The following is a 27097-nucleotide window of genomic DNA, read 5'->3' as shown; positions in this document are numbered from 1 at the left end:
TCTCATTGTCTCCAAGCTCTGCATTGCCAGGGAAAGCTGATACAGCAATTCCAGCATCTGCACTGGGATTCTTAGGGGTGAGTCCAGAGTATTCCTGCTGTATAAATAACTGCCTGGTGTTGGTGCCAGCCAGGCACTGCTGAGTGTCCTGGATGGGCATCAGTGGAGCAGCAGCGCTCGGGGCTCCAGAGGCTGAGATGGTGCCTGCCCAGGAGCACAATTAATGGCACAAACTGCTGGCACGGGAAGGGGGGGCACTCTGAGGGACAGGAGGGACAACAGCCCTGGGGGGCAGGGGCCACACCGGGAGGGTGGGGCAGCCCTGCAGCCTCATGTGCTGGGAAGCATCAGCTCAGTTGGGGTTCCCAACAGCACTGGCTGCTGCAGCGCTGCTCCTGGCCATGGCTCCACTGCCTCGGGAGAGCTGCTGCTGGGAGCCAAAGGGCTGGACCTGCCCTTGCTCCTGATCCCTGTCCCTGACAGGACCTTTCCCAATGGCAGAGAGAGGCCCTGCCCAGCCCAGCCCAGCCCAGCCCGTGCCAGGCTGGCGGTGCAGGGGCAGCAGTGCCTGCAGAGGGGTCTGCTGGGCTGTGGGAGCCAGTTCCTATGTAGTGACTGTGCCCTTCCTGCACCCACAGACCCCTGTGCATGGGCACTCACAGGATATCCTGCTGTTCCTGCACGGGCTCTGGGGGGCACTGGGGGGCAGGGGGGGCACAGGGCCTCCTCTCACAGGGAGGTGGGCACTGCTCTTCCCTGGGCCCTCACAAGCAACACGCTCAAGCAGCCGTGCCAGGCTCAGCTGTGCCGTGTCTGTGCAGGTGCTGTTCTCCTTGGAAGCCAAGGGCTGGGCAGTTCAGTGCCAGGTCCCAGAGCTCCGTGTGCCCAGCCCCAGAACTTCTGCTGGCAAGAGTGGGCAGCTGCTGCTGCTGCCAGAGCAAGGGAGGTGCCAGAGGGAGCTGAGATCGCCCAGGCCACCAACAGCTCCTGAGTGGCCTCGGCAGAGCCTCAGCCCAGCGCTTGTGCTCGGGGCTGCAGGAGGAAGTGAGAGCCGAGAGCGGCCCTCGGGCTGGGGCTGAGTGACAGCCCCTCCCTCGAGAGCTGCCCCCGCCCCGGCCCGCCCAGGCCGCTGCTGAGCCCCCCGAACAGTGCGGTGGGCCGGGCTGGGACACGAGCCCTGGGGAGAGGGGAAAGGGCACCACAGCCCTGGGAAACACGGTGAGAATGAAGCAGGACCTGCACCACAACAGGGTGAGCCCTCAGAAACGCTGCTGCATTTAAGGGGACAGAGGGCACTGCACCACGGGCACCACGGCGCCAACAGCCACATCACTCAGCCAGAGGAACCACTTCTTGGCCAACCAGATTTATTGTTCAGGTCCAAAGACAAAGCAGTTGCAGAGTCACACACGCAGCAGTGGGCTGAGGGGGAGACCTGGCCCTGCAGTCAGAGCCATGACAAAAGTGGGCACTGGGTCAGGCACCCCAGGAGCAGAGGAGCTCAGGAGCTGACAACCACAGGAGCTCAGGAGCACAGCTCAGGTCACCTCGCAGCCAGCAGGTGCCAGAGCAGGATGCAGAGCAGGGACAAGGCACACCTCCTGAGGCCCCCAGAGTGCTGCAGCTCCTCCTTCCCCTCTGTTCACAGGACTAGTGTTTTTCTTCCCAAGGTGGGCAACACTGTCACAAAAAAGGTTGGAACAGCAGGGCCGAGCCCTTTGTGGCAGAAGCAGCATCTGGACCCTGGTTCCTGACAGCAGCTGCACCCAAAGAGAGCAACAGGCTGGTGATCCCAGCACATCCCCCTGCTCGCCCTGCTCAGTGCCCAGCTGGCCTCAAAGCTTCACCCTGGCAAGAGCCATGGAAATAACAGTCCATGTTCACCCCCTTGGGGAGCAGGGGAGCACCAGTTTCCAGCTGTCTGGAGTCTTAAAATCCTGTAAGGAGCGTGGTTTGCTGACACAGAGGCCACTGCAGCAGCCCAGGGGTGATGCAGCCCATCTCCAGCCAATACACGTCACTCCTTGCTGCAGACCAGCACTGCCCACACTGAGCCCAGCCCAGTCCTGCTCCCCCAGCCCAGCCTCGGCAGGGCTGTAGTGTTGTTCTTGGCAGCACAAACACGGGGATTTGCAGAAACCTTTTCAAGGCTTGTGTAAATAAATCCATGTCTGCCCCAGAGCAGTGTGTCCTGACCTACCAAACTCCTCCCCCGTGCTCTGCTCCCGGGCAGTCAGAAAGAAAAATCCATCAACTGAACAAGACAGACATAATCACTTCACCCTTCTTTGGTACAGACACCAGCCACGAGCACTGACTGCAACACTGACACCACAGGCACGGGCACACCAGTCCCGGAGCTGCTCAGTTTCTCTTCTATGTAACAAACAAAAAAAAAAAGGGAAACACTTCCCAAGAACCACTCCCAGCCACGTGCCCAGAATTCCTGCTGCTTTTAAAACACACACCGGATTCAGAAGTAACTTTATGCCTTGAGAGTCCAACTGGGAATCAGCAGCTACCGCTTCCGCTCGCCCTTCTGTGTGCGCTTCTTCTCCTTCTCCTTCCGCTCCTGCTTGGCCAGCTTGTCCTTCTCCCGCTGCAGCTTATCCTGCTCCTTCTTCCTCTGGAACTCATCCCGCAGCAGCTCCCGCTCCAGCTTCCTGGCGTTCAGCACGTCCTCCACGTTGGTGTTCCGGAACAGCGCTGGGGGGCTGTAAGGGCTGACAGCGAGTCACAGCCTGGAGCACACGGGGAGGGGTTTGTTCCACCTCCCCTCACCCCCCAACTCCCACCTCTGCTTCCTCACCAGGCAGGTGAGGAACTGGGGAAAAGAAAAGGAATCTCTGATTTTCCAGACAGAAGAGTCAGAGTAAATGCATGCTCTGTGAGAAGGAAGGGGCTGAGGGAGCTGGGGGGGCTCAGCTGGAGAAAAGGAGGCTCAGGGGGCACCTTCTGGCTCTGCAATCCCTGCCAGGAGTGGGGAGCTGGGGGGGGAGGTCGGGCTGTGCCCCAGGAACAGGGACAGGAGAAGAGGGCACGGCCTCAGGCTGGGCCAGGGCAGGGGGGATATTGGGAGAATTACTTCATGAAATGGGTTGTCCAGCTCTGGCACAGCTGCCCAGGGCAGGGGTGGAGTTCCATCCCTGGAGGGGTTTAAAGACCATTTGAAAGAGGTACTTGGGGACAGGGGTCAGTGGTGGCCTTGGCAGTGCTGGGGGATGGTTGGACTTGATGATCTCAGAGGGTTTTCCCATCCTGAATGATTTTATGATTTTTTCCCCAGAAACATGAAGTTGCCTCCAGGTTCTTAAGACTGATGTGTAAAAAAGTGCATCAAACCTCTACAAACCTGAGGGGAAGAAACACCCAGGGTACAGCCCCTGGAGTGGACTCTGCAGCTGTGACATGTTCTAACATACACATACATGTGCATACCTGTATGATGTGCAGACAGGTAGATACGTGTCCCTAACATGGACAAGAATAATTTATGTATTTAATTATGTGACAAAACCTGCTTCCATCTTAAACTTGCCAGCTGGGAGCTCAAGGTCTGTCCCAAATCACAAGAGACCCTTGGTCCTGCCCACCCTCAGCTGCACCACAGCCTGAGGAGCCTCATTCCTGACGTGATTTCTCTCTCTGGACACCAGTTAACACCACCCTGATGTGCTGGGAGCATTGTCCTTGTCAGTAAGTGTGTTCTGTGAAGCTGAGGGGAGGTGGAAGAGGGAAGGAAGGAACAGAGGAGAGGAAGGAGAACAGTTGGTGTGAGTGCTGGGCACAGGGCATTGTCACTGTCACTGCAAGGTCAGGGTACATGGAGAGAAAAACCAATCCCCAAGCTGAAAAGGTGGCCCTAAAGGAACAGGGACATGAGGCAGCAGGGAAGGAAGGCTGGGAATTTCTGCCTGCCAAACAGCCCCAGACACCGGAAGGCCAAAGGATACATTTTTCAGATCCAATATTTACTGCTGTCCCAGTCGATCCATCCTGTTCATCCCCACCGGTGAGAGAATTAAGGAAACATGGACACCAGTGATGAACTTGTGCCTGTCCACAGTCACACTTCACTCAAAATACCTCATGTGACTTTATCAAGCCAGGAGGGAGCAGCTGAACTCGCACACAGAGCAGGAAGAGACAGCCCCCACCCTCAGTCCTGCTGCTCCAGGGCCAGGTACAACTCCTCTGGTTCCCTCTGCTCCTTCCTCAGCACCACCAAGAGTTACCTCCAAACACTCCCACCCCACACACCCTCTGTAAAGGATTATTTCAGCAGATTTCTCCTCAAAAAACAAGAGATAAACTCAGCACCATCTCACAGAGGGACAGGAGTCACTCATGGCTCTCCTTCCACACCTGGGCTGGGCAAACTTTCACAGCCACGTGTTGGTGGGAGAAACACCCTCTGAGGTACATCTGCTCGTGGCATCCACAGCCTGGGAGCTTCCATGCTTTGTCCATGGAAGTTATTTTATTGTGGAGGAGGAAGACTGCAAAGTTTCCCCAGTGCTCCCCACCAGACCCTGCAAAGCTGGGAAAGTGTTGCTGTTCAGGAGGTTTAGAACTGCCATTGTCCCCCAGAGCCCAAAGTCTCAGCTGGCACAGGGCAAGGATATTCCTCCTCGTCGGTCACGTTGGCGTACTGGGCCAGCAGCGCTGCCTTCCTCTGCTGCTCCTCCTGGGAGGAGACCTCCTTGGGCTTCACCACGATCCTGGCCTGCTTCTCCATCATGCTGGCAATGGCCTGCACCTCATCTGGCAGGAGAGAGTGACAGTGTCAGCCGTGCCCCAGTGCCACTCAGCCCCTCCCTCTGCAGGGACACTGCCCTGGGCACACACCCAACCACCCCCCTCCTCCCAGAGCTTCTCCCGAGGAGCTGCTTGGGGGAATTCCAGCTGTGATCTGGGAGAGCTGGACCTGCTTGGGAGCCACGACGCGAGTGGCTTGGGCCAGCGTGGGGGGGACACAGGGACAGAGGGGTGACACAGGGACGTGGGGGTGACACAGGGACGTGGGGGTGACACAGGGACGTGGGGGTGACACAGGGACAGAGGGGTGACACAGGGACAGAGGGGGGACACAGGGACAGAGGGGGGACACAGGGACGGGGGGGGGACACAGGGACGGGGGGGGACACAGGGACGGGGGGGGACACAGGGACGGGGGGGGGACACAGGGACAGAGGGGGGACACAGGGACAGAGGGGGGACACAGGGACAGAGGGGTGACACAGGGACAGAGGGGGGACACAGGGACAGAGGGGTGACACAGGGACAGAGGGGGGACACAGGGACAGAGGGGGGACACAGGGACAGAGGGGGGACACAGGGACGTAACAGTGGCTTCTCCTGGCGAGGGGGGATTCCCTGTGCTGTGCCCAGCCAGCAGCAAACTCTGTTATTCCTGGAGCAGACATTGTTTTTCCTGGAGCAAGGGAAGTTTCACAGTGAAACTGGAATCGCTCGGGCTCTGCCTAATGAAAATCCATTTGACTCCAAATCACGTTCTCTCCTGCCTCAAAGCAGCTTAATAAGTTTATTTAAGTATATACTTAAAACCCCATCAAAGAAAACTGGAAACCCAAAGTGAGGGATCAGTTCCATGCTCTCCCTCTTTTCCCACCCAAGAGACACCAACAGCTGATTTACCTTCAACACTGAAACTCTGCTGCCCATTCCCCAAATGACATCTGAGTTTTGACACCAAGTTATTTTTCAGTCTGTCAATCACTTCTCCTCAGGGTTCTGTTATTCTGAGTGGAATACAGACTTCAGTGGGGATTTATCCTTTTTATGGAACCCCAGTGAAATAATGCAATCCTTGAATTCCATGAACCCAGACACTTGTGCTGCCCTTTAGTGACAAGGAAAACCCCTGTGGGTGAGCACTGGCAGGAGAGGAGGAGCCCAGCAGCAGCTCCAGCAGTGCCAGCCACTTGGCCCCAGGAGGAATTTCTTTTATTTAATGTGTGGAACAGCATCACTTCTCCCTGTCCCCTGCCACAGGCAAGGTCAGGCTGGGAATTTTTGGGGAAAGCCACTGAGCTGGTGCGTGGTGGAGCCGCCGTGTTCGTGCCAGGGGTCAGAGGGAGGGGAATGCTGGGGCTGGTCCTGCTGCCAGAGCCACCCCTGGGTGACACTGGGCACTGACAATGAGCTGTCTGCAACCAGAACAGGGAAATGCAAAGCAAACAAAAAGCAGGATTTAGCCCCAAGGGCCAGTCTGTTGTCCCGGGCTCCTGTCAGGTCCTGGCGCTGGAATGTCACTCCCCTGTGACAGGGGGTCACTGCCCCGTGTGCCTGAGCCAGCAAACCCTTCCAGCTGCTCAGGGACCAGCACAAACCCCTGGGAACGGGGACAGGACGAGGCTTTGGCTCCCAGAGAGGACAAGGATGGATTCAGGGGCCACAGGAACATGGAGGCTGCACACACAGCTGGGGGAGCAGCAGTGACAGCTCAGCACCTCACAAAGCTTCCTCCAACAAGCACTTATGGAAAAAAAGGGAATTTTAGGAGACAATGTTCTAAGAGGAAATTAGGATGCTTTCTGGGTGAGCAGCAGGGACAGCCCAGCCCAGCTGCTTTCCAGAGTGGCAGGAACTGAACAGCACAGGGGTTTGCTCACAGAATGGCTGCACCTCCCAGAGTGCAGCCACAGTGTGAGCACAGACAGCCCCGGGAGAGCTGGGAAAGGGTCCTGAAAATTCCCAGAATGGTTCAGGCTGGAACTCAATGACTGTGTCATTCCAAGCCCCAACAGAAAAAAAGATCCCACAGTACAAAAAAGGAAAAAATAAACAAAAAGGAGCTTTTCCCCTGTGAGATGATGAACCCAAAGAGCAGCAGAGGCAGCCCAAGTGGAACTGCTCCTGCCCATTCTGTATCTCAGGATGAAACAGGAACTGAGCAGTGCTGGAATGAGGGGCAGGTCAGACCTGCTCACACATGGGCAGCACTGTTTGACTCCCACCAGGACAAACACCATTCTCATTGTGCTGAGGCCCTGCAGGTCACTCCCACCCTCAGGAATGAGGCACCACAGCACCTTCTTTCTCCTCTTTGGCATCAACGACCTGAGAGTCAGACCACCTCTCCACGACCTCCCTGCACACATCACTCAGGAGATCTTCTTCCTGAAAGGGAAAAGAGACTCCTCAGTCCTGGAGCAGAGTTGGCTGCTTCACACAAGCACAGATCAGACAGGACAAGTCCCAGCTGCAAAGACTCTGAACCCCCAGCAGTAACCTCAGAACACAGCTTTTCACCCCAGATCTGCTCATTAAACACACAGGACTCTGGTTACCCTGGGATGACACAATCACACCATGACCCAGCCCCTCGGCACGTGAGCAGCTCTAACACCTGTGGGTTCCACCACGGTGGCTGTGCTGGTGCCACACCAACGAGGCAACTTGGGATCTTTGCTCCCAAAATCTACTGCCCAGAATCCTCTCTGAGCAAGGCCATAGGAAGGTGACTCACTGCCACCTCCACTCCAGGCTCACTGAGGGAAACAAACGGCACTGGGTAAATCTCACATCTGGTCAGGGCCAGCCTGGAGCTGAAACGGCCGTGGTGGAACTGCCAGACCATCTCCTCCCACCAGCAGGGACATCCTGCCCCCCCTGACCTGCCTGGAGCACCAAACATGACCCAGAGGTGCCAGGGGAGGCACCCACAGGTGGTTCTCCCCCTGTTATCCAGAGGCACTGGGGGTCTCACAGCTGACTGGCCTTGGGGAAGCTCCCAGCAGCTTCTCAGCCCCTTACCCTGCCACCAACCCCTGCCCAGGCAAACCCCGGTCCCTGCCTGTGCCAAAAGCTCTGAGAGGCCTGAACCCTGCCTAGAAAAGAATTCCTCCTGTGGGTGTGCAGGGCCCAGAGCTCCACCTCTCCCGGCCAGCTGGGCAGGAACTGACACTGCCAAGACCCACCAAAAGGGCACCAGTTCACAACCCTCACCCTGAGAGCTTGTGCAGCAGGTGCCTAAAAGAGCACCCTCAGTTCCAGGACAGCCACTGCAAACACCTCCACTCCAGCCCAGCCCAGCCCGGCCAGGCCAGGCCAGGCCAGGCCAGGCCAGGCCAGCCCAGCCCAGCCCAGCCCAGTCCAGTCCAGTCCAGTCCAGCCAGGCCAGTCCAGTCACCCCAGCCCAGCCCAGCCCAGTCAGCCCAGTCCAGTCCAGTCAGCCCAGCCCAGCCCAGTCAGCCCAGCCCAGTCCAGTCCAGCCAGCCCAGCCCAGCCAGCCCAGTCCAGTCCAGCCCAGCCCAGTCCAGTCCAGCCCAGCCCAGCCCAGCCCAGCCAGGTCAGTCAGCCCAGTCCAGCCCAGCCCAGCCCAGCCCAGCCCAGCCCAGCCAGGCCAGTCCAGCCCAGCCCAGCCCAGCCCAGCCCAGCCCAGCCAGGCCAGCCCAGCCAGGCCAGTCCAGCCCAGTCCAGCCCAGCCAGCCCAACCCAGCCAGGCCAGTCCAGCCCAGCCCAGCCCAGCCAGCCCAGTCAGCCCAGCCCAGCCAGGCCAGTCCAGCCCAGCCCAGCCCAGCCAGCCCAGTCAGCCCAGCCCAGCCAGGCCAGTCCAGCCCAGCCAGGCCAGCCCACTCCAGTCCAGCCCAGCCCAGTCCAGCCCAGCCAGGCCAGCCAGCCCAGCCCACCTGCACAGAGACAGGACAGGACAGGACAGGACAGGACAGGACAGGACAGGACAGGACAGGCTGTGGCTGCCCCAGCACTGGGAGTGCCCCAGCCCAGGCAGGACAGGGCTTGGAGCCACCTGGGCTGGGGAGCAACCCCATGGCAGGGGTTGGGCTTTAAGGTCCCCTCCAACCCAAACCATTCCACAATTCTCTGATTCTGAGACATGAAGGCTTTTCAATGCCAGGAACATCCTGGTTGAAGGATCCTGTGCATGGCTGGGCTCCCCTGAGTGCAGGAACTCCCACAGCAATCAGGGCTGGCAAAATGGTAAGGAAATTTATGTTAAGCCCAGAGAGAAAGCTGGGAGAGACACATTCCCTGGGCCCCTGGTTTCAGCAGGCAGGAGGAAGGAAATCAGAGAAGGGATTGCCAAGACACAGGAATGGCAGCAACTGGGAAGGGAAAGGGAGGACAGAAGATGAGCAACAACACAGCAGTGACCAGCACAAACAGGGCTGGGGTGGAATTCAGCAGATGCAGAGAAAAATTAACCATGGAAAATACAACTGAGCTGAGCTCTGTGTGGTTTAGAGACAGAAACAGAACTCAGTTTTCAATTTCTTGATTAGAAATGGTGATACTTGAATAAACTCATGAACTAGTGCAAGGCATGTCCAGGACTGAGGAACCACAGACATGAGTCCAGATGTCACCTGAGCTTTACTTTGAGAAGGGTTGTGAAAAACAAACATGTGTAACAAAAAAAATCACCTGGAATTTGGGTCCAGATCTAAGAGAAAAGACTTGGCAAGAAAGGCCCCAATTCACCAACTAAAAGATTGTTTTCACAAGTCAATAAAGAAATAAGCACAGAATCTTTAAATTAAAAAAAAGAAAAAGAACATACTAAAAAGAGTAATTAAAAAAAGATTTTTTTTTACAGGAATTGCAGAAAAATCAAAGTGAGCTGGAAACTGCAAAGGAAGGAAGAGGCTGCAGTGGGACAGGGACTGGGACAGGCACTGGGGCAGGGACAGGGACAGGGACGGGGACGGGGGCATGGACAGGGACAGGGACAGGCACAGGGACTGGGACTGGGACAGGGGCAGGGACAGGGACAGGGGCAGGGACAGGGACAGGGACAGGCACAGGGACTGGGACTGGGGCAGGGGCAGGGACAGGGACAGGGGCAGGGACAGGGACAGGGACAGGGACAGGGACAGGGACAGGGGCAGGCACAGGGACAGGGGCAGGCGCAGGGACAGGGGCAGGCGCAGGGACAGGGACAGGGACAGGGGCAGGCACAGGCACAGGCACAGGGGCAGGGACAGGGGCAGGGACAGGGGCAGGGACAGGCGCAGGGACAGGGGCAGGGACAGGCACAGGGACAGGGACAGGGACAGGCGCAGGCACAGGGGCAGGGACAGGCACAGGGACAGGGACAGGGACAGGGACAGGGACAGGGACAGGGGCAGGCACAGGCGCAGGCACAGGCGCAGGCACAGGGGCAGGGACAGGGGCAGGGACAGGGGCAGGGACAGGGGCAGGGGCAGGGGCAGGGGCAGGGGACAGGGGCAGGGGACAGGGGCAGGGGACAGGGGCAGGGGACAGGGGCAGGCACAGGGACAGGGGCAGGGGCAGGCACGGGGGCAGGGGCAGGGACGGGGGCAGGGGCAGGGACGGGGGCAGGGGCAGGGGACAGGGGCAGGGGACAGGGACAGGGACAGGGACAGGGACAGGGGCAGGCACAGGGGCAGGGGCAGGGACAGGGACAGGGGCAGGGACAGGGACAGGGGCAGGGACAGGGGCAGGGGCAGGGGCAGGGGCAGGGACAGGGGCAGGGACAGGGGCAGGCACAGGGACAGGCACAGGCGCAGGCACAGGGGCAGGCACAGGGGCAGGCACAGGGACAGGCACAGGGGCAGGCACAGGGGCAGGCACAGGGGCAGGGACAGGGACAGGGACAGGGACAGGGGCAGGGACAGGGGCAGGGGCAGGGGCAGGGACAGGGGCAGGGACAGGGGCAGGGACAGGGGCAGGGGCAGGGACAGGGGCAGGCGCAGGGACAGGCACAGGGACAGGCGCAGGGACAGGGGCAGGCGCAGGGACAGGGGCAGGGACAGGGGCAGGGACAGGGGCAGGGACAGGGGCAGGCACAGGGGCAGGCACAGGGACAGGGACAGGGACAGGGACAGGGGCAGGGACAGGGGCAGGCACAGGGGCAGGCACAGGGGCAGGGACTGGGACAGGGACTGGGACAGGGGCAGGGACTGGGACAGGGACTGGGACAGGGGCAGGGACAGGGACAGGGACAGGGACAGGGGCAGGGACAGGGGCAGGGACAGGGGCAGGGGCAGGGACAGGGGCAGGGACAGGGGCAGGGACAGGGGCAGGGACAGGCACAGGGACAGGCACAGGGACAGCCAGCCCTGCACTGGGTGGACACAGAGCCCAGAGCAGAGCTCAAACCACACAGCAGAGAAGGGAACTCAGGGCTGAGGAGGAAAAGGGGTAACAGCACAAACCCTGAACATCAGAAAGGGCAATCTCAGCTCAGCCAGGCCTGGCAAGGGCTGGACACGGGCTCTGTCTGGGGTGATGCAATGAAGCAAATCCGGTAATTAAGGGGAAGTTAATTAACCTTGGCTACTCTGGAGCAGCACCTTCCAAAGCTGCTCCATCCCCAGACCAGCAGGATGCACTTTTTGCTTCTGCTGCTGTTTCTGGGCTCAGCCACAGTTCCAGCTGTGGGAGGGCCCTCCCTGCTGGTGCCCCAGGAGGGGATGGCAAAGGCAGGGAAGGAGCTCTGACCTCTGGAAAACCCACCTGCAGTGGCAGTCAGGGAGCAGAGGGAATGATGTGGCACAGCGACCTGTGACAGCAAACCCCTCATTTTAACCCCCCTTTTAGGGTTTTGTGCTCCGACACTGATAATCTGGGAGGAAACCAACAGTCACCAGCAGCAGCAGCACTCACTGATTAACATGTCACACTGAACACCTCGAGACACAGACACTGTAAAATCAACGGAAGAGAAATCCCCTCCTGAGCCTCCTGGCTCTGCCCCACGAATGTGGCAGGGGCAGAGCCGAGCCCTGGGTGAGCCCGCGGCTGTCGCTGCCTGTCCCAGCCCAGCCAGATCCGACCCCTGGCAGGAACACGAGCCACGGGACCGCCCAGCGCCGCCCCCGCCAGCCCGGCCAGGGGACTGTCCTTGAAGTCACCTCCCAGCCCTCAGCGTGGCACAACCCGGGGAACAGAGGGCAGCGGATCGCTGTGCCCGCCCCGAGCAGCGCCAGGCACAGCGCCAGGCACAGCCCCAGGCACAGCCCCCCGTGGCACAGCCCCATCCATGGCACAGCCCCCCGTGGCACAGCCCCAGGCACAGCCCCCCGTGGCACAGCCCCATCCATGGCACAGCCCCAGGCACAGCCCCCCGTGGCACAGCCCCCCGTGGCACAACCCCAGGCACAGCCCCATCCACGGCACAGCCCCCCATGGCACAGCCCCATCCATGGCACAGCCCCATCCATGGCACAGCCCCGTCCATGGCACAGCCCAATCCATGGCACAGCCCAATCCATGGCACAGCCCCAGGCACAGCCCCATCCATGGCACAGCCCCATCCATGGCACAGCCCCAGGCACAGCCCCCCCATGGCACAGCCCCCCACGGCACAGCCCCCCACGGCACAGCCCCCCATGGCACAGCCCCCCATGGCACAGCCCAATCCATGGCACAGCCCAATCCATGGCACAGCCCCAGGCACAGCCCCATCCATGGCACAGCCCCATCCATGGCACAGCCCCAGGCACAGCCCCCCCATGGCACAGCCCCCCATGGCACAGCCCCATCCATGGCACAGCCCCATCCATGGCACAGCCCAATCCATGGCACAGCCCCAGACACAGCCCCATCCATGGCACAGCCCCATCCATGGCACAGCCCCATCCATGGCACAGCCCCAGGCACAGCCCCCCCATGGCACAGCCCCATCCATGGCACAGCCCCATCCATGGCACAGCCCCCCGTGGCACAGCCCCCCCATGGCACAGCCCCCCGTGGCACAGCCCCCCCATGGCACAGCCCCCCCATGGCACAGCCCCATCCACGGCACAGCCCAATCCATGGCACAGCCCCAGGCACAGCCCCCCCATGGCACAGCCCCCATGGCACAGCCCCCCATGGCACAGCCCCATCCATGGCACAGCCCATTCCATGGCACAGCCCCAGGCACAGCCCACCCATGGCACAGTCCCCCCACGGCACAGCCCCCCGTGGCACAGCCCCGTTCATGGCACAGCCCCGTCCATGGCACAGCCCATTCCATGGCACAGCCCCAGGCACAGCCCCCCCACGGCACAGCCCCCCACGGCACAGCCCCGCCCGACCCGACACGGACACCCAGTAACACCCCTACAACCCACAGAGTGCCACGGGAGGGGCAGAACGGCCCGTGCAGGCGTGTCCCGCTCCGAGAAGGGGGTAATCCAGGCGGGAAGGGGGTAATCCAGGCGGGAAGGGGGTAATCCAGGCGGGAAGGGGGTAATCCAGGCGGGAAGGGGGTAATCCAGGCGGGAAGGGGGTTGTGCACCCCGGGAAGGGGAAGATCCTCCTCGGGAAGAGGATTATAATGCACCCCGGGAGGTGATCCAGGCGGCAGGGGTGTTGTGCTCCCCAAGGAGGAGCTGACCCTCCCCAGTGCTCGGGGCACGGCCCCGCTGGTCCCACCCGGCCCCTCCGGCCGGACCCCACGGAGCCCCCCGGCCCTCACCAGGCAGGCGGCGAGCACGGCCCGCAGCGCCTCCAGCCGCTCCTCGTCGCTCTCCTCCTCCCGCAGCAGTCCCTCGATGTAGGTGCCGTACACGGCGCGGTCCAGCCCCAGCGCGTCCAGCCGCGCCGCGAGCCAGGCGGGGAACGGCGCCGGGGTCGGGGTCGGGATCTGGGCCTGGATCGGGGCCGGGACCGGGATCGCGGCCGCGGCCGCCCCGCCGGGCGCCGCCATCTTGGGCCTCCGCAGGGGGAAGGCGGGGCGGGGACGGCGGCCGCGGGGGGACAAACTTGTGGCGGCGGCGGGAGCGGGATCAGTGTGGGCCGGGCAGGATCGGCGGGACCGAGGGGCGGCCCGGTGTGCCCCGAGAGCCCCCGCTGTGCTCCCAGAGCCCCTAAAGCCCCTCAGAGCCCCCAAAGCCCCTCAGAGCCCCCGGAGCCCACCCGCAGCTCCTCCTCCCCGCGGGCAGCGGCTGCGCGGGCGCCGTGCGGGGCGGGGCGGGCGAGTTTGAACGGGGCGAGCGGCGGGACCGACCCCGCACACGGCCCTGAGTGAGCGGCGCCATGGCGGGCACGGGCACCGGCACCGGCACCGGCATCGGCATCGGCCCCGGCACAGCCCGGCCCCTCCGCGGACAGTCCTTCTACCTCGACCTGCCGAGCGGCCGGAGCGCCCGCGGGCTGGCCCAGGCCATCGAGCGGCTCGGGGGGGTGAGCGGGGACAGTGAGGGGACAGCGGGCCCGGGGCTGCGGGAGCGCAGCGGGAGGCCCCCGTTCGGGGGTGGGCTGAGCAAGGTGGGAGGGCCGGGGCTGGGGGCCGGGGGGGGCAGTGGGGCTCGGGGTGGGGGGCAGTGGGGCTGGGGGGGGCAGTGGGGCTCGGGGGGGCAGTGGGGCTCGGGGGGGGGGCAATGGGGCCGGGGGGGCAGTGGGGCTCGGGGGGGCAGTGGGGCTCGGGGTGGGGGGCAATGGGGCCAGGGGGGCAGTGGGGCTCGGGGGGGCAGTGGGGCTCGGGGTGGGGGGCAATGGGGCCGGGGGGGCAGTGGGGCTCGGGGGGGAAGGGGGGCAATGGGGCCGGGGGGCTCCGCTCCGGGACCTCCGCAGTGATCCGAGTGCCCGGGGCTGCTTTGGCCTCCCCACCCTGCTCGCTCCGAGTCTCTCTCGGCTCTTGTTTCAAGTTTTCCTGATTTTCTCGCTTTTTCCGGAGGTACTTTGTTGTCGTCCCCCCAATCCCTGTTTCTCTCCCCAATCCCTGTTTCTCTCCCCAATCCCTGTTTCTCTCCCCAATCCCTGTTTCTCTCCCCAGTCCCTGTTTCTCTCCCCAATCCCTGTTTCTCTCCCCAGTCCCTGTTTCTCTCCCCAATCCCTGTTTCTCTCCCCATCTGGGGAGTGGTGACACCACGGCAGCATCTCCCAGTTAGTTATAACTTGTTTCCTGGCCATGCAGAGCACCTTCCAGGTGGTGTAACCTGGTGCCTGGTTCCCCCTTGTTGCTCACAGCATCCTGTGGCAGCTTAATTTTCTTAAGGAAGTTCTACAATTTCCAAATGGAATTCAACATAGGGTAAAGCAGGGAAATTCCAGCCAAGGCTCCTGTCATGGAGCTGTGTGCTTTCCTCCTGGTTTTCCCAGAACAGCCATCTGGACCCCTTTCCCTGGGGAGCTGTTGTTTGGGTGGGTCTGTGTGACACCCTCCTTGGCCTCCAGGCTTCCTTGCTGCTGATACTCCTCACCAATTCCTTATATCCTCTCTCAGGGCCTTTCAAAAGCAGCATCACCTCAGTCCCTGAGCTGGAGCTGAGCAGGAGGGTTGTACCTGGTTGCTCACCAGGTTCAGCTTTTAGTTTCCTTGGGACTCTTGCACAGTTTGGTCCTGGTAGTTGTTGCTGGTTGTTTTCAAGCTCTTTAACCTCTCTGAGCTGATCATCTCATGTCACCCAACACTTAAATGGTTCAGTTGGTTTGTCTCTGCCCTCCCCAGGCTGTGCCATCCACGCTCAGGGACACTCTGCCCACAGCATCTCTTGTCTAGTTGTGCTTAGAACCAGCAGTCAGTTCCTTCTCTCTGTAGCTGGACTTGGAAATAATTTAATCCTTTCTTTACTTTTTTGCTTCCCATCAAACACTGTCCTGGGTCACCTCCCTCTCTGAAATGAGGTCCACAGGGAGTGGAGTTCTCATTCCTCTCACTCCTGTGAAGGTGCTGAACTCCAGCACAGCCACTGTCTGTGCAGCAGCTCTTTGGTAGCACCACCCCAGCCCAGTCCTGTGTGGTGTTCAGGCCATCCTGTGGCCTTGGATTTGCATGTGGCACCTTGAGCTTCACCTGGGGGTGACACCCTGGAGTGGTGTTTGGATGGGGGTTGTGATTCTCTCTGTTCTGTGCTTGGAGCCCCACTGTTGTCCTGTAACGTGGGTCACTGTTGCAGGACAGCCTCCAGTGGCCCTTGTGACATTCCCATGGATGGGTCAGGATCTTGGCCCACAGGGATTTGTAATGGAGCAGACCCAGCTGCTGTGATTTTGGGCTGCCCAGATCAGTGTCCTCCTGAGGACCTTTAGCTGTGTGTTAGTGTTTTCTGCTCAGCCTCTGAGAACCCCAGTCTGTGATGCCAGTGGTGTCCCAACTCCTGGGCTTCCAGCCCTTCCCTGCACTGGTAGCTCCTGTGCAAAGGTGTGTGGATTTGTTGCATCTCTCTGGTTCCCTCCTGCCCTGTCCTGTGTGGAGCTGCTCAGCCAGCTGTTCCCTTTCTCCTGAGGGCAGAGCTCCTCCACTCTGACCATGATGTCCAGGGCCTTTTTCTCAGCTATTGTTTTTTTCTGAAGCCTCTTCTTGAGGAGCAGGGGCTGGTGGACAGTCATGGCCATCTGGAGGCTCTGGTGGCTCTGCAGTGCATCTCTGGGGCCTGTGCACCCTGGGCATCACAGGATCTCCTCTGGGAGGCAGGAATGGCAGAGGGGATGGCTGCAGACCTGAGTGCTTCCAGCAGCCCTGTGTGTGCAGTCAGAGCAGAGGCAGGGTCTGTGAGCAGAGCTGCTTGTTCTGTCTCCTGCAGGTGACCGAGAGCTTCCTCAGCAAAGAAGTCACTTGTGTGGTGTCCAGCAACAAAGAGGCCAAACGGGACAGAGCCAGGACTCAGGATGAGAGGCAGAGCAACCCACTCTCAGGAGACACAAACCCCACGAGCTCAGGGCCTGCTGCCTCCAAAGGGAACCCACCCAGACCTCGCCAGAAGCCACCAGACACTGTAAGAGTTGTAAAGGCTTTGGCCACCTCAGGGTTTGTGCCAAGGGATCTGTAAGGAACAGCCTGGGACCAGTGTGGGAGGTGAAGTTAGGCCTGCTCTGAGCAAATGTGTGGGGTTTTTATCCCTGCTCTGGCTGTTCCTATTTGTACCCATGTTCCTTGTACCTGCCATCATTGTGCACTCAGATGTGCCTGTCACAGCTTTGGGCTGTAATCAAGGAAATCTGCTGGAATGGCAGAGGCACTGGAGGGCTTGGCTGCCTTCCCAAGGGAATGAGCAGAGCTGTGGCTGGAGAAGCCAGAAGTGTTGCCCAGATAAAACCATTGCAGGCTCTGGATTCACAGACACAGGGCACGGCCACTGTAACCTGGGAGGAGATCCACAAGGGATCTCCTCCAGGAAGGGGTTTCCCTGGATCTTGTTTGCCCTGTGAGAGTTGGCCTTTCTGTTCAGCAGTGCTTGTGGCCAAAATCCAGCCTCCCTCCTGGAATGTGGGAAATCCCACCTGCACTGGGAAACCTGGGCCTCAGGGGTTTCACCCTGTGCTTGTCCCTGTCCTGCTCACAGCACTGTCCCTTGTCTTACAAGGAGCTGAACTGATCTGAGCCCACTGGCTTGCAGATCAGACTGTTCCCAGAAAGGGAAGCAGGGATGCCTGAAGAAAAGGAGGATCAGGGGGAACCTTGTCTGTCTACAGCTCCCTGACAGGAGGGTATGGCAAGGAGGAAGACAGTTCCTGCTCCCAGGTAGCAGGTGACAGGACAAGAGGAAACGGCCTCAAGTTGTGCCAGGGGAGGTTCAGGATGCATATTTGGGAAAATTTCTTCCCTGAAGGGGTGGTCAAGGCCTGGCACAGCTGCCCAGGTGGAGTCCCCATCCCTGGAGGGATTTAAAAGCTGTGTGAATGTGGCACTTGGGGACATGGGTTAGTGGTGGCCTTGGTGGTGCTGGGGAGTGGTTGGACTCTATGAACTTAGCCTGACCAATTCCATGGCACAGCAGCAGTTTCCAAGCTACATCAGTCACTGCTTCCTCTTGGCTCGCTCTGGAGCCCTCGGTGCTGGTCAATGATCCCCAGCCTTGGCTGGTGCTGTGAGTGCAGAGCCAGCAGAGCTCTGCTCCCTGGAAATGCTCACTCCCACTGGCTCTAAGATGAAACAAGCCTTGGCCAGGCCCAGCTCCCAGGAATCCTGTGTCCCCAGGAGTCATTCCCTCTGCCCTGCTCTCCTGTGCCATAACCTGCCCTGTGTCCCCTCTCTGCAGGCGCTGCTGAGCCGGGGGAAGGAGCTGCTGCACAAGGCCATGAAGAACCAGGTGAGCAGCACATGGCTGGGCTCTCCTTGGGCTGGGTGTGCTCAGAGAACTGCTGAGCAATGCAGAGCCAGTGCCAGCCCTCCTGCAGGGCCCCTGCCCTGCTGACAGGGCACATCCTGGCATGGGAGAGGCACGGAGCAGTTGCTTGTGGCCTGCAGGATGTTGTGTAATGCCCGCAGTCTCTGCTCCTCATGGAGCTGTGCCATCCATCCTGGGTGGGTGACATCCAGCCTCTGAGGCCTGTCCCAGCAACCTGGGTGCTCAGCACAAGAGAATGGTTAACACGAGGCCTGTTGTTAGATCAATTTTTAGCCTAAAAAGAAATAAAACCTCGTAGCTGAGACAGAATGCTCCCTGCAGTCCTTTCCCTGATGTCACACCAGACCAATCTTGGTGCCCACTTAGAAGCTCTTGCACAAGCAGGGATTAAAACTTCGCCCCAGGTGCTGCTGTTAATTTGGGATTGATAAAGCATGAGTTCAAACCTTTTCTGCTGTGCCCTGATTTCAATAACAGCTACACAGTGCTCTGCCAGTTGGGCAGCAGGAAAAAAAGCTGAGTCTGAGCTCAATGTGGTGCTGCTCTGAGCTGTGCTTTGCTCTCCCTGCACAGGACACCTGCAGTGGGAGCAGCATCCTCGCCAACGCTCGCCTGTGGGGAGTCCAGATCCTGCACGTGGATGGTATCCTTCCTTCCCTGGGGGTGGAGGGAGCTCTTGGCAACCAGGGATTTCTGAGACAGGTGGAGCAGAAGTGATGTAAGGAGTGTGGAACAGAAGGGAGAAGCTGCAGGCCAACGGGCTGGACTGATGCCGTCCTGGCTGAGGCTGGCTCTGCCCTCCAACACCAGATTAATTTTGTGTGCAGACCATCCACTGTCAACAGCAAACATGGGGAACATCGTGAGGTACTGAAGCTGTAACATTAAAAAATGTTTATAGCTTGGTCAGTGCATCAGTTTGTTCCAAAAAGACCATTTTTGCTAATGAACCTGGAAGTCCAGATCATGATAAGGGCAGGGTTTGGTCGGTCTTAATTAGGAAGTGCTGGTGTTGGAGGACCTGTGCTGGAAGGCACTCCCTGTCTCCGTGATGGATGGGAGGGGGAGATGGGAAAGGCACATGGTGGAACTCTGGTTCTAATAATAGAGTGGAGTAAAAGGTTCCTGAGTGTCCGGTGACAGTGACATACAGCCTGTCTGCAGCGTGGTGGAGGTGGCTGCTGCCAGCCCAGTCCCTGAGCTCTGCTGAGCCACAGAGTCCATCAGGGCTGCCACACCTTGGGGCTGCAGAGCTCCTGCCAGTGCCTCCTCCCTGCAGAGCCTCCAGCCCTCTGCAGAGCAAGGGGAGGGAGGGGGCTGACCCTCAGTGTTTCCTTGGCTTCATCGTGGGCCAGTTCCCTGATGGGGGTGGAATTCTTTGCCAGGGCCCTCAGGCTCCAGCATTCCCAGTGCCATGGGGGGCTGTAGCTGGAGGGGAACAGCTCCCTGCCCTCGCTGAGCTCTGGCTCCTTGACATCCCACTGCTCAGACATGTTGTCCTACACTCAGCAGCTGCTGAGAGCCATCTCAGGAGCGAGGAAATGCTGCCAGAAGACAGAGGTAACAACTTCACTGCAGCCAACTGCAGGAGCTCAGGGTCCCTGGGTAGCTCTGAACAACCCTTGTAGCTCTTCCTGTGCCAATGGGCCAGTCAGGAGGGTGATCTGAGTGCTGGATCCCACCCAGCACTGGGCAATGTGGTGCTTCTGTTGGGTGAGGGAGATGACAGAATTCAAAAAAATTTTTCTTCTTATAAAGCTGAGGGTAAAACGAGATGAGAATGAGGCAGTTGTTGATAACTATCAACACCTGTAGCACAGCTAATAGCAATTTTTGGCTCATAAAGGACTAAGCTATGTCATGTTCTAACCCCAGATGGCACCTTAGCCCCACACAGTCGCTCTCATCCCCTCCGGTGGGTTTGGGAGAGAACTGGGAGAGGAAAAAGTGACAGAACTCATGGATTGAGACAAAGATGATTTAATAGGGAAAGCAACAGCCATGCACACAAGCAAAGCAAAATAAGGAGATGATGTGACTGGTACACTGGCATCCTGAAGGATCTTTATTGCCTTGGAGAGATCGGGGGGAGGTGGGATGTAAGGTCAAAGTGGCACCTCTGTGTTGTGTTTAACCGTGGGTAACTTGGGAGACAGAATGAGGGGAGGTGCTGTGGGTGGTGGTGCAGGAGCTCTGACATGGTGGGTGAGGCTGCTGCTACTCTGGGATCAGAAACTGCAGCTCTGCCTGTGCTGCTCCCATGCTAAATATGCCCCTTTCTCTTCTAGGTGAAATGCCTTGCCTCTGGATCCAAAATTCACAAAGGTAGGCCTGGAAGTTGTGCTCCTGTTTATGCTCAGATGTGGAACTGCTTGGAAAAGCTCATTTAGAATTTGATATCCATCTGAAACTTTAGCAATCCTAAAATATGCAACTCTTAAGGCAGTTTCCTTTGAATGGGCTCCATAACTCCTTGTTGGAGTCTGGCTGCAGCCTCCCAGGACAGCTGAGGACCTTTGATTTCAGTCTCTCAAAGATCCCATCAACCCTTTTCTGCCAGCTCCCAGAATGCCGAGGCACTGAGCTCTGTGCTGCTGCTCCAGCTCAGAGGAGGCTTCGAGGAATATAATGCATCCTACGGAGCAGAGCGTGTTCCTGCAGCCCACTCACTGCTGTCGGGCTGAGCTGTGCTGCTGAGACACAGGGAGAACACTGAGGAGGGAGGGAGGGAGGGGGGAACAACCAGGTCCTCATCTGCAATTAGACAGGAGCCAATTGTGGGGCTGAGATAGGCACTGCTGACGTCAGTTCATCTGTGATTTGGTTGATTCTGCCCGTTGGAGAGAGACTGCTCGGTGCTGTCTCGGAGCAGACTCCGACCTGGATTGTGTGTGTGACACTTGGGAGGTGATTTCCCAGTTTGGGGTGGAGGGGAAGGTGCTGAGGAAAGGCTCGAGGAGCTGTTGGATAAGGCAGCTTGTGCTGCAGGCTCTGGGCTGTGACACACCCTGAACCCGGCCTGGGGCCTCACAGTGAGGGTGGAGCTGTTTGCTCAGCACTGTGCACCCATCTGAGCTGGATCTGGGGCCTAAACACGGCCTCACTCGCAGAAGTGCTGGATCTGGGGCCCAAACAAGAGCTCAGAAGTGCTGAGCATTTGGCAGCATTTACGCAGGAAAAACTTGATCCAGTCCTGAAATAGCTGCTTGGGTGACGTAGCAGCACATTTGAGGCAAATGGAGGGTGAGGCTCAAGGAGCTGCTGGCGAGGACAGGTGGGCTCAGCCTTTCTGGGGAAGGAAGGTGAAATATCTTTGGAAAAAATAGCATTGAGTGCCAGGATCATGAGAAAACAAAACTCCTTGCCCTTCAGAGGCAAGGAGGGGGAGGCAGGAGAGGCTTGGTTTCAGCATCAGGCAGATGCCCTGTGGGGGCACCTTGGTGCTTGTTTGTTTCTTAGGCAGATCAGTACTTGGGTTTCCAAGGTGAGTGTAATGTTATCACTTGTGAGTGGAACGTACCTGGGGGACAGGAGAGCCCTGGGAGCTTCTCCTTCCAGCCTGGCTCTGAAAACCTTTTCCTTCAAGGCACTGCTAAGGCTCTTCTGCTCCCTTCATATATTTTATGCCTCTGTAGGAAGCAAAGCTGCATTTTGCCCTCCTCAGGGACGGAGTGAAGGCCAAATGCTGCTCTCGAGTAGCATTCTGGTGCCAGGCCTGGCTGTGCAGTGCCTTGGTTTGTCTCCAGCAGCTCTTGCTGCTTCCATTTCACAATCCTGGCCTGAGCTGTTCTGAACTCCAGGCTCTTTCATCAGGGTGAGTGGAGGAAAAGGTGAGGGAAGGTGGATACAGAGCTCTGAGCTGGTGCAACTGCTGCTGCAATTTGTTTCTTGTGACCTCTTCCCTTGTCATGGTGAGGATGTGACAGTTCTCGGGGCTCAAGTCAGAAGGCTTGGGATTGGGCCAGTGTCTGAGACTGAGGAGGCATGAAGGATGTGAGGGGTTGGCTGGTTGCTTTCCCGAGGCTAGAAATGTCCCAAGGTTGTGCTGCCTTGGGGTTTGGTCCCCTCTCTGCACACTCTGGGGTGAGGGCTCTTGAAGGTCACCCAAAGAGCTGCTTTGGCTGTGCTCAGCCATCACTTGATATTCACCAGTAGTTCTGATGAGCTCAGCTCTGTAGCCCAGTTCTGTTGGGAATGAGTGACTGAGTAGGGAATTTGGCCAGGAAAACTTCTCACCATGTTTTCTCTCTGGCAGGAAAATTGAAGCCCCCTTTTCTGAAGGTTGAAGACCAGAGCAGGTAAATGAGAACTTTCTAAATAACATCCCTTAAAACCTTGAGGTCTCCCAGGGAGAGAATCCTTCACTTGTTTTCCTTCCCAGTGACTGTTCTGCCCACGAGACAGAGCGTGGCTTCCTTGCAGACCCTGTTCCACACTGGGAAGCTGACCCCCTCCTAGAGAGAGGCAGGTGGAGTTTAGAGAAACAATCCAGGTGGCTCGTGTGTCAGGGGAAAAAAGGTGTTAAACGAGACCTGACAACAGTTTCCTTCCTTGCTCGGGTTCTGTGTGTGATCCTTGTCAGGTCACTTAATCCACTCGAGCCCTGTGCAGGGAGGAAGGAGATTGAAGCACAGAAGGTCAGGGCCTGTAACTTGATTACAACCCTGGGCACAGGGGAGCTGATCCTGTGGTGTTTCTGACAACTCTGTAACTCTAACGGTGTCCACAGGGCCAATTAATTATCCTGCAGGCACCACTTAAGGCAGCTCTGAGTCAAAGAGGTTTATGTGCTGCATGCAATGGAATGTGAGAAGAGATGTGGCCTGGGAACCCAAAGCATCCCGTGCTGCTGTAGCTGGACATGCTGCACTGCTGTGCCCTGGGGAAAAGGTGGGGTTTGGCTGAGCAGGCCAACCTGCACTCTGCCCCAAACATGCCCCATCAGGGCTGTTACTGGGAATCGGGTTTAACACTTCCAGTGCAAAATGGGAGTTCTGGCACAGCCAGAGGGAACCGATGGGCAGTATCTCTTCATGAATGAGGTGGCACCTCAAGGCCCTCTGTGGGAGGGGCAGCTCTGCAGCCAGGCCACCACTGCCACGAGTCTGATGTCCTGACCTGCTGCTTTCAGGCGATTCCGGCCCTTCCACCACCAGTTCCAAAGCTTTCCCAACCTGAACTTCCTGGCTCCCAAAAGGTCCAGCCCATTTGAGCCTCTGAAGAGCCTCTCCAATTCCTGCCAAGCCAGGTAGGCTGTAGCTCCTTCTGTGCAAGTTTTTAGCCCAACTCTCCTGCTCTCATTGCTGGTTCCTGGGATCTGGGAGCCACCTGCCTTTTGGATGTGGGCACAAGGAGCCCTGTCCTGGGCTCAAGGGCAGCACAGCCCCAGCTGGTGCTGCCAGGTGAGGGTGACCCCTCTGCTGTCCCTGCCAGGGGGGCAGAGGGCTGTGCCCTGCGCAGCGATGGAGGGAAGAGCCCGCGCTCCACACCTGTCACTGTGCCCAAGAAAAGGAGGGGCTTCTGTGAGTGCTGCCAAGAGACCTTCGAGACGCTGCAGAAGGTAAAGGTTTCCCCTGGGATTCCTTGCAAAAGTTATGGGGCTCACTCAGTGCCTTTTGCTAATCATGTAATGCTCATTAGCACTGTGAAGTCCTTCAGAAGGAACTGTTGTATCCTTTGTGGTATCCAGTAGGATCTCCCTTTGTAGGTGGGAACAGGATGTTTCTGTGCTCTGACCTGGTCTGGGCACACAGTGGGTTTGAAGATTGGAGCATGTCATGCTCATCTCTTAGGCTGGGGGAGCCTCAAAGATCATCCTGTTACCTGATCCATAAGATGAGGGGCCTGTTCCGTGGCAGTCATGGGGCACAGGTGGATTTAAAAGGTAAAAAAACAGTTTTTTATCTCCTGGAAGGTGCCAAAAAATAGTGTGACGTTCAGAGCCCAGCCTTTATTGGCAGACAATGGTGTTGGAGTCTGTGTTTTCCCTGCTGCTGGGGGAGGCTGTGGGCTGCTGTTGGATAAGGACACAGCCTCCTCAGTCCCTGTCTGGGAACAGGAGCAGCCACGGGGCACAGTGTGGCCAGCGGTTCCCAAACAGCAGCTCTGTCCATTTGCCCTGTGGTCTGTCAGGCTGTGGGAAGTGCCTGTTCCTGCAAATGTCCCTCCTGGGAGAGTTTAAGTGTTGCTAAAGGGCCTGTGCCACCTTCCAGCACCTGCAGAGCCCTCAGCACCAGCGCTTTGCCCAGGACGACTCGCAGTACGTCCCTGTGGATCGTGTCATCTCACAGCTCACCAACAGCTTTGTGCCGTGGCCACACAGGTGAGTCTGGGGATCTGGTAACTCCTGGAGCCCAAAGGCAGCAGGTTGCTGCATGGCATACCCTTGGGAACGGGGCCTGGGTTGCTCTGCTGCTGTGGAACATTCCTGTGCCAGGGAACGGCAGCAGGAGCAGAAAGTGCAGCAGGACCAACCTGGCACCTGCCAGGCAAAGCTTAGACAAGTCATGGGAGATGTTCCTGCATTTCCATGAGTTTTCTGCTTCAGGGAACTTCTCATGGAGTCCTAGTGCCTTTTAAACTAGAAAAGTGAGCTGAGCCCAGCTCTTCTGTCCCCATGTCTGACACAAACCCGACTGCTCTGGAGCACCCCTGTGCCCAGGCCCTGGGCTGAGAGGAGGCTCAGATCCCTCGTGCTGCCCATCTGCCCTGCCAGCAGCAGTGTCACTGCTGAGCCCTACCAGGCTGGAATTCCTCACCTGCTCCTGAGCAAGGGCTGCAAACATCCTGTGCTGCAGGAGAGGCCTCAGCTCACTGGGGGAGGGTGTTGCTATACCTGGATGAGCATTAACTGATGGTTCTTCTCAGGATGCCGAGGTCCTGCCTGGCTGATGAACCTTTAGTGCCTCAAGCACATCGTACTGGAGGAGTGGAGATGCTGAAAGAGTTGGGAAAGGAAAAGGAGCAGCCTGAGCAGGGTGCTGTGGAACTGGTAATGGATGTGGAGCCAGATCACAGCCTGAAGACCAAGCAGTGTTCCCCCTGCCTGCCCAGGGACGGGGGCAGAGATCCCAGAGGAAGAGAGGGGCTGTCAGAGCATGGCTCCATGGGGCTGCCTGGGGGAGCAGGGCTCAGAGGAGGGGCCTGTGCTGCCCGTGGCACCTCAGAGGAGGTTGGGCTGGGGGATGCAGGTTTGGGCTTGACCCCTGACCTGGTCCGTGGGCATGGTCCAGCACCCGCTCCTGCCACACTGGCAATTGCTCCTTCATCTGAACCTCAGGAACAGCAAGTGCCTGGGTCTGGGGGCCACCCCCCAGAGGCACGTCCTGCCTCCAGGAAGCGCCAGCTGTCCTCCTGCCACAGCTCCCAGGTGGCAAAGAGGCCCAGGCTGGAGCAGAGGGAGCGGATGGACTCGGTGGGTGGTGGGCTGGGGCCACAGGGTGCAGGGCACATGTCTGAGCCAGGCCTGCCTGGTGTGACAGAGGCTGGCAGCCTGCCCCTGCACACTGAGCTCTGCAGGCCTTGTGGCTGCCCGGGTTTGGATGTGTGTCTGTGTGGGAGCCCCGGGGGCCCTGCAGCCCGGCCGGGATCCCCGGCAGCTGTGGGTCCTGCCCACACTGCTGCAGCCAGCGCTGTCAGTGCCAGCTCCCAAGGGAAGCAGCTCGGAGGGGACGGTGCCACCCTCGGGAATGAGAGCGAGCTGGAGGGCACAGTGGGCAGCAGGAGCAGCTGTCCCGCTGGCCGCCTGCCCTCTCCCACACCGCCCGCGGCTGAGGCCAGATGTTGCTGCTCGCTCTGTGTCAGGGCAGCAGATGAAGCAGCCCCTGGAGCTGCTGAGCTCCCCGGGCACAGCAGAGCGTGGGCAGCGTGCCCTGGGCTGCTCCCCCCTCCTGCACAGAGCACACGGGCTGCTCACGGCTTCAGCGGGAGCTCCTCCGAGTCAGACTGGGACGTGCCGCTGCTGCCGCTGCTGACGGGTGTGCGGGGCAGCAGCGCTGTGGCCGTGGACAGGGACCTGCTGCAGAGGACACACGGCAGTGTGAGGGACAGTGGGTACGAGTCCCAGCTCTGCTCCGTGCTCAGGCAGGAGCCGGAACCGGGCTGGGCCGTGCGGGGCGACGGGAACTGCCGGACCTGCTGCACCGACACCAGGGCAGCCTCTTTCCCCCTGTTTGAGACATCTTTTGGAAGCTGGACGAGCTAAAACCACTGCCTGGCAGCTCTCTGGACCCACGGTGGGAGCTGAGAAGGGGCTGGAAAGGGATTTACTGAGCCACCCTCTGTGTCAGGACTAGGAGGCACATCCCAGAGCTGGAGTGAGGACCATCAGTGTGAAGTGGACACCACTGGCAGCCTGGACACTTCCTTCTCCTGTTGGGAATCGAGGGGAATGCAGTGTCTTCACTGTCCTTGGCTCTCTTCAGGACTGAAATCTTCCCTCCTCTCTTCTGGACATGTTTAGAGCCAGCAGCTTCCTCCAGCTCCTCACAGCTGCTGACACAGTGGTCCCTCTGGAAGTCCCTCTTCAGCAGGAATGTGCTCTCTGCCTGTTCTTCCTCTCAGCCAGTCCTCAGAGGTGCCAAGACTTGGGATGGGAAAGTCATGTTAGGCATGAGATTTTCTGCTCTTCACGTGGTTTGGGTGTTTGAGTACTTACAGATGTTTTTAACTGACACTATGTTGTCTGGACTTTTTTAGCAAACTTTTAAACTTTGTAATAAAATGGAAGGTGAGATCCTACACTGGGTAGAATGTCTGGTGGCCAAAGCACAGCCAAATTCTGTGAAGCTTCTGGATGGAGAGAAGCCTTGCTGGAGGGGGTCTGTTGGTGGGCACCAGGCTGAACATGGGGCAGTGGTGTCTCCAACCACAGAACATCACCCCACATGTGGTTTACTGGAGGAATGTGGTCAGCAGGCTGTGGGAAGCTATTGTACACAGTGCATGGGTGGGCCCCAGTAAGGAGGGATGTGGAGAAACTGGGGAGCAGTTGGTAGGAGCCTGTTGACTTCTGGGCGTGAGGAAAAGGAGGTCAAGGCTGGGCTGGCCAAGAGGAGGTTCTGGGGTGTCTAAAAGCAGCCTGTGGCTTCTTG

General features: G+C 58.9%; 2 protein-coding genes across 5 annotated transcripts; one reads left to right on the top strand and one right to left on the bottom strand.

Moving 5' to 3' along the window:
• Positions 1-2272: 2272 nt before the first annotated feature.
• On the bottom strand, positions 2273-13810 carry CCDC43 (coiled-coil domain containing 43). 4 transcript variants are annotated; one of them, XM_071577465.1, is made up of 5 exons: positions 13412-13795; positions 7056-7143; positions 4626-4764; positions 3954-4012; positions 2273-2706 (listed from the first exon to the last, which is right to left on the bottom strand). In XM_071577465.1, exons 1-5 carry the CDS (start codon positions 13640-13642, stop codon positions 2519-2521), a joined length of 705 nt encoding a protein of 234 aa, XP_071433566.1. In that variant the 5' UTR covers positions 13643-13795; the 3' UTR covers positions 2273-2518. The 4 variants fall into 4 exon arrangements, with proteins under 4 accessions (XP_071433566.1, XP_071433567.1, XP_071433569.1 ...); XM_071577466.1 differs by having other exon boundaries at positions 2545-2723; positions 3976-4012; positions 13412-13806; XM_071577468.1 differs by having other exon boundaries at positions 2581-2723; positions 13412-13807.
• A 131-nt stretch (positions 13811-13941) lies between these two features.
• On the top strand, positions 13942-26730 carry DBF4B (DBF4B-CDC7 kinase regulatory subunit). The gene is made up of 11 exons (XM_071577463.1): positions 13942-14118; positions 16461-16652; positions 17916-17966; positions 18579-18648; positions 19495-19565; positions 20294-20330; positions 22261-22303; positions 23137-23253; positions 23439-23565; positions 24218-24327; positions 24873-26730. The coding sequence occupies exons 1-11, from the start codon at positions 13972-13974 to the stop codon at positions 26206-26208; spliced, it is 2301 nt and encodes a 766-aa protein (XP_071433564.1). The 5' UTR covers positions 13942-13971; the 3' UTR covers positions 26209-26730.
• The last annotated feature ends 367 nt before the right edge of the window (positions 26731-27097 follow it).

Source organism: Pithys albifrons, chromosome 25 (genome assembly GCF_047495875.1).
Source record: "Pithys albifrons albifrons isolate INPA30051 chromosome 25, PitAlb_v1, whole genome shotgun sequence".
Lineage (NCBI taxonomy): Eukaryota > Metazoa > Chordata > Aves > Passeriformes > Thamnophilidae > Pithys > Pithys albifrons.
This window is presented reverse-complemented; position numbering and strand designations above follow the sequence as displayed.

Coding starts and splice junctions, on each gene's coding strand:
- CCDC43 (XM_071577464.1), bottom strand. CDS start 13,642: ATGGCGGCGCCCGGCGGGGCGGCCGCGGCCGCGATCCCGGTCCCGGCC. Junction 7,144..13,411: donor CCGTGCTCGCCGCCTGCCTG/GTGAGGGCCGGG, acceptor TTTCCCTTTCAG/GAAGAAGATCTCCTGAGTGA. Junction 4,765..7,055: donor TGCCAAAGAGGAGAAAGAAG/GTGCTGTGGTGC, acceptor CTCTCCTGCCAG/ATGAGGTGCAGGCCATTGCC.
- DBF4B (XM_071577463.1), top strand. CDS start 13,972: ATGGCGGGCACGGGCACCGGCACCGGCACCGGCATCGGCATCGGCCCC. Junction 23,254..23,438: donor TCCAATTCCTGCCAAGCCAG/GTAGGCTGTAGC, acceptor TGTCCCTGCCAG/GGGGGCAGAGGGCTGTGCCC. Junction 24,328..24,872: donor TTTGTGCCGTGGCCACACAG/GTGAGTCTGGGG, acceptor GGTTCTTCTCAG/GATGCCGAGGTCCTGCCTGG.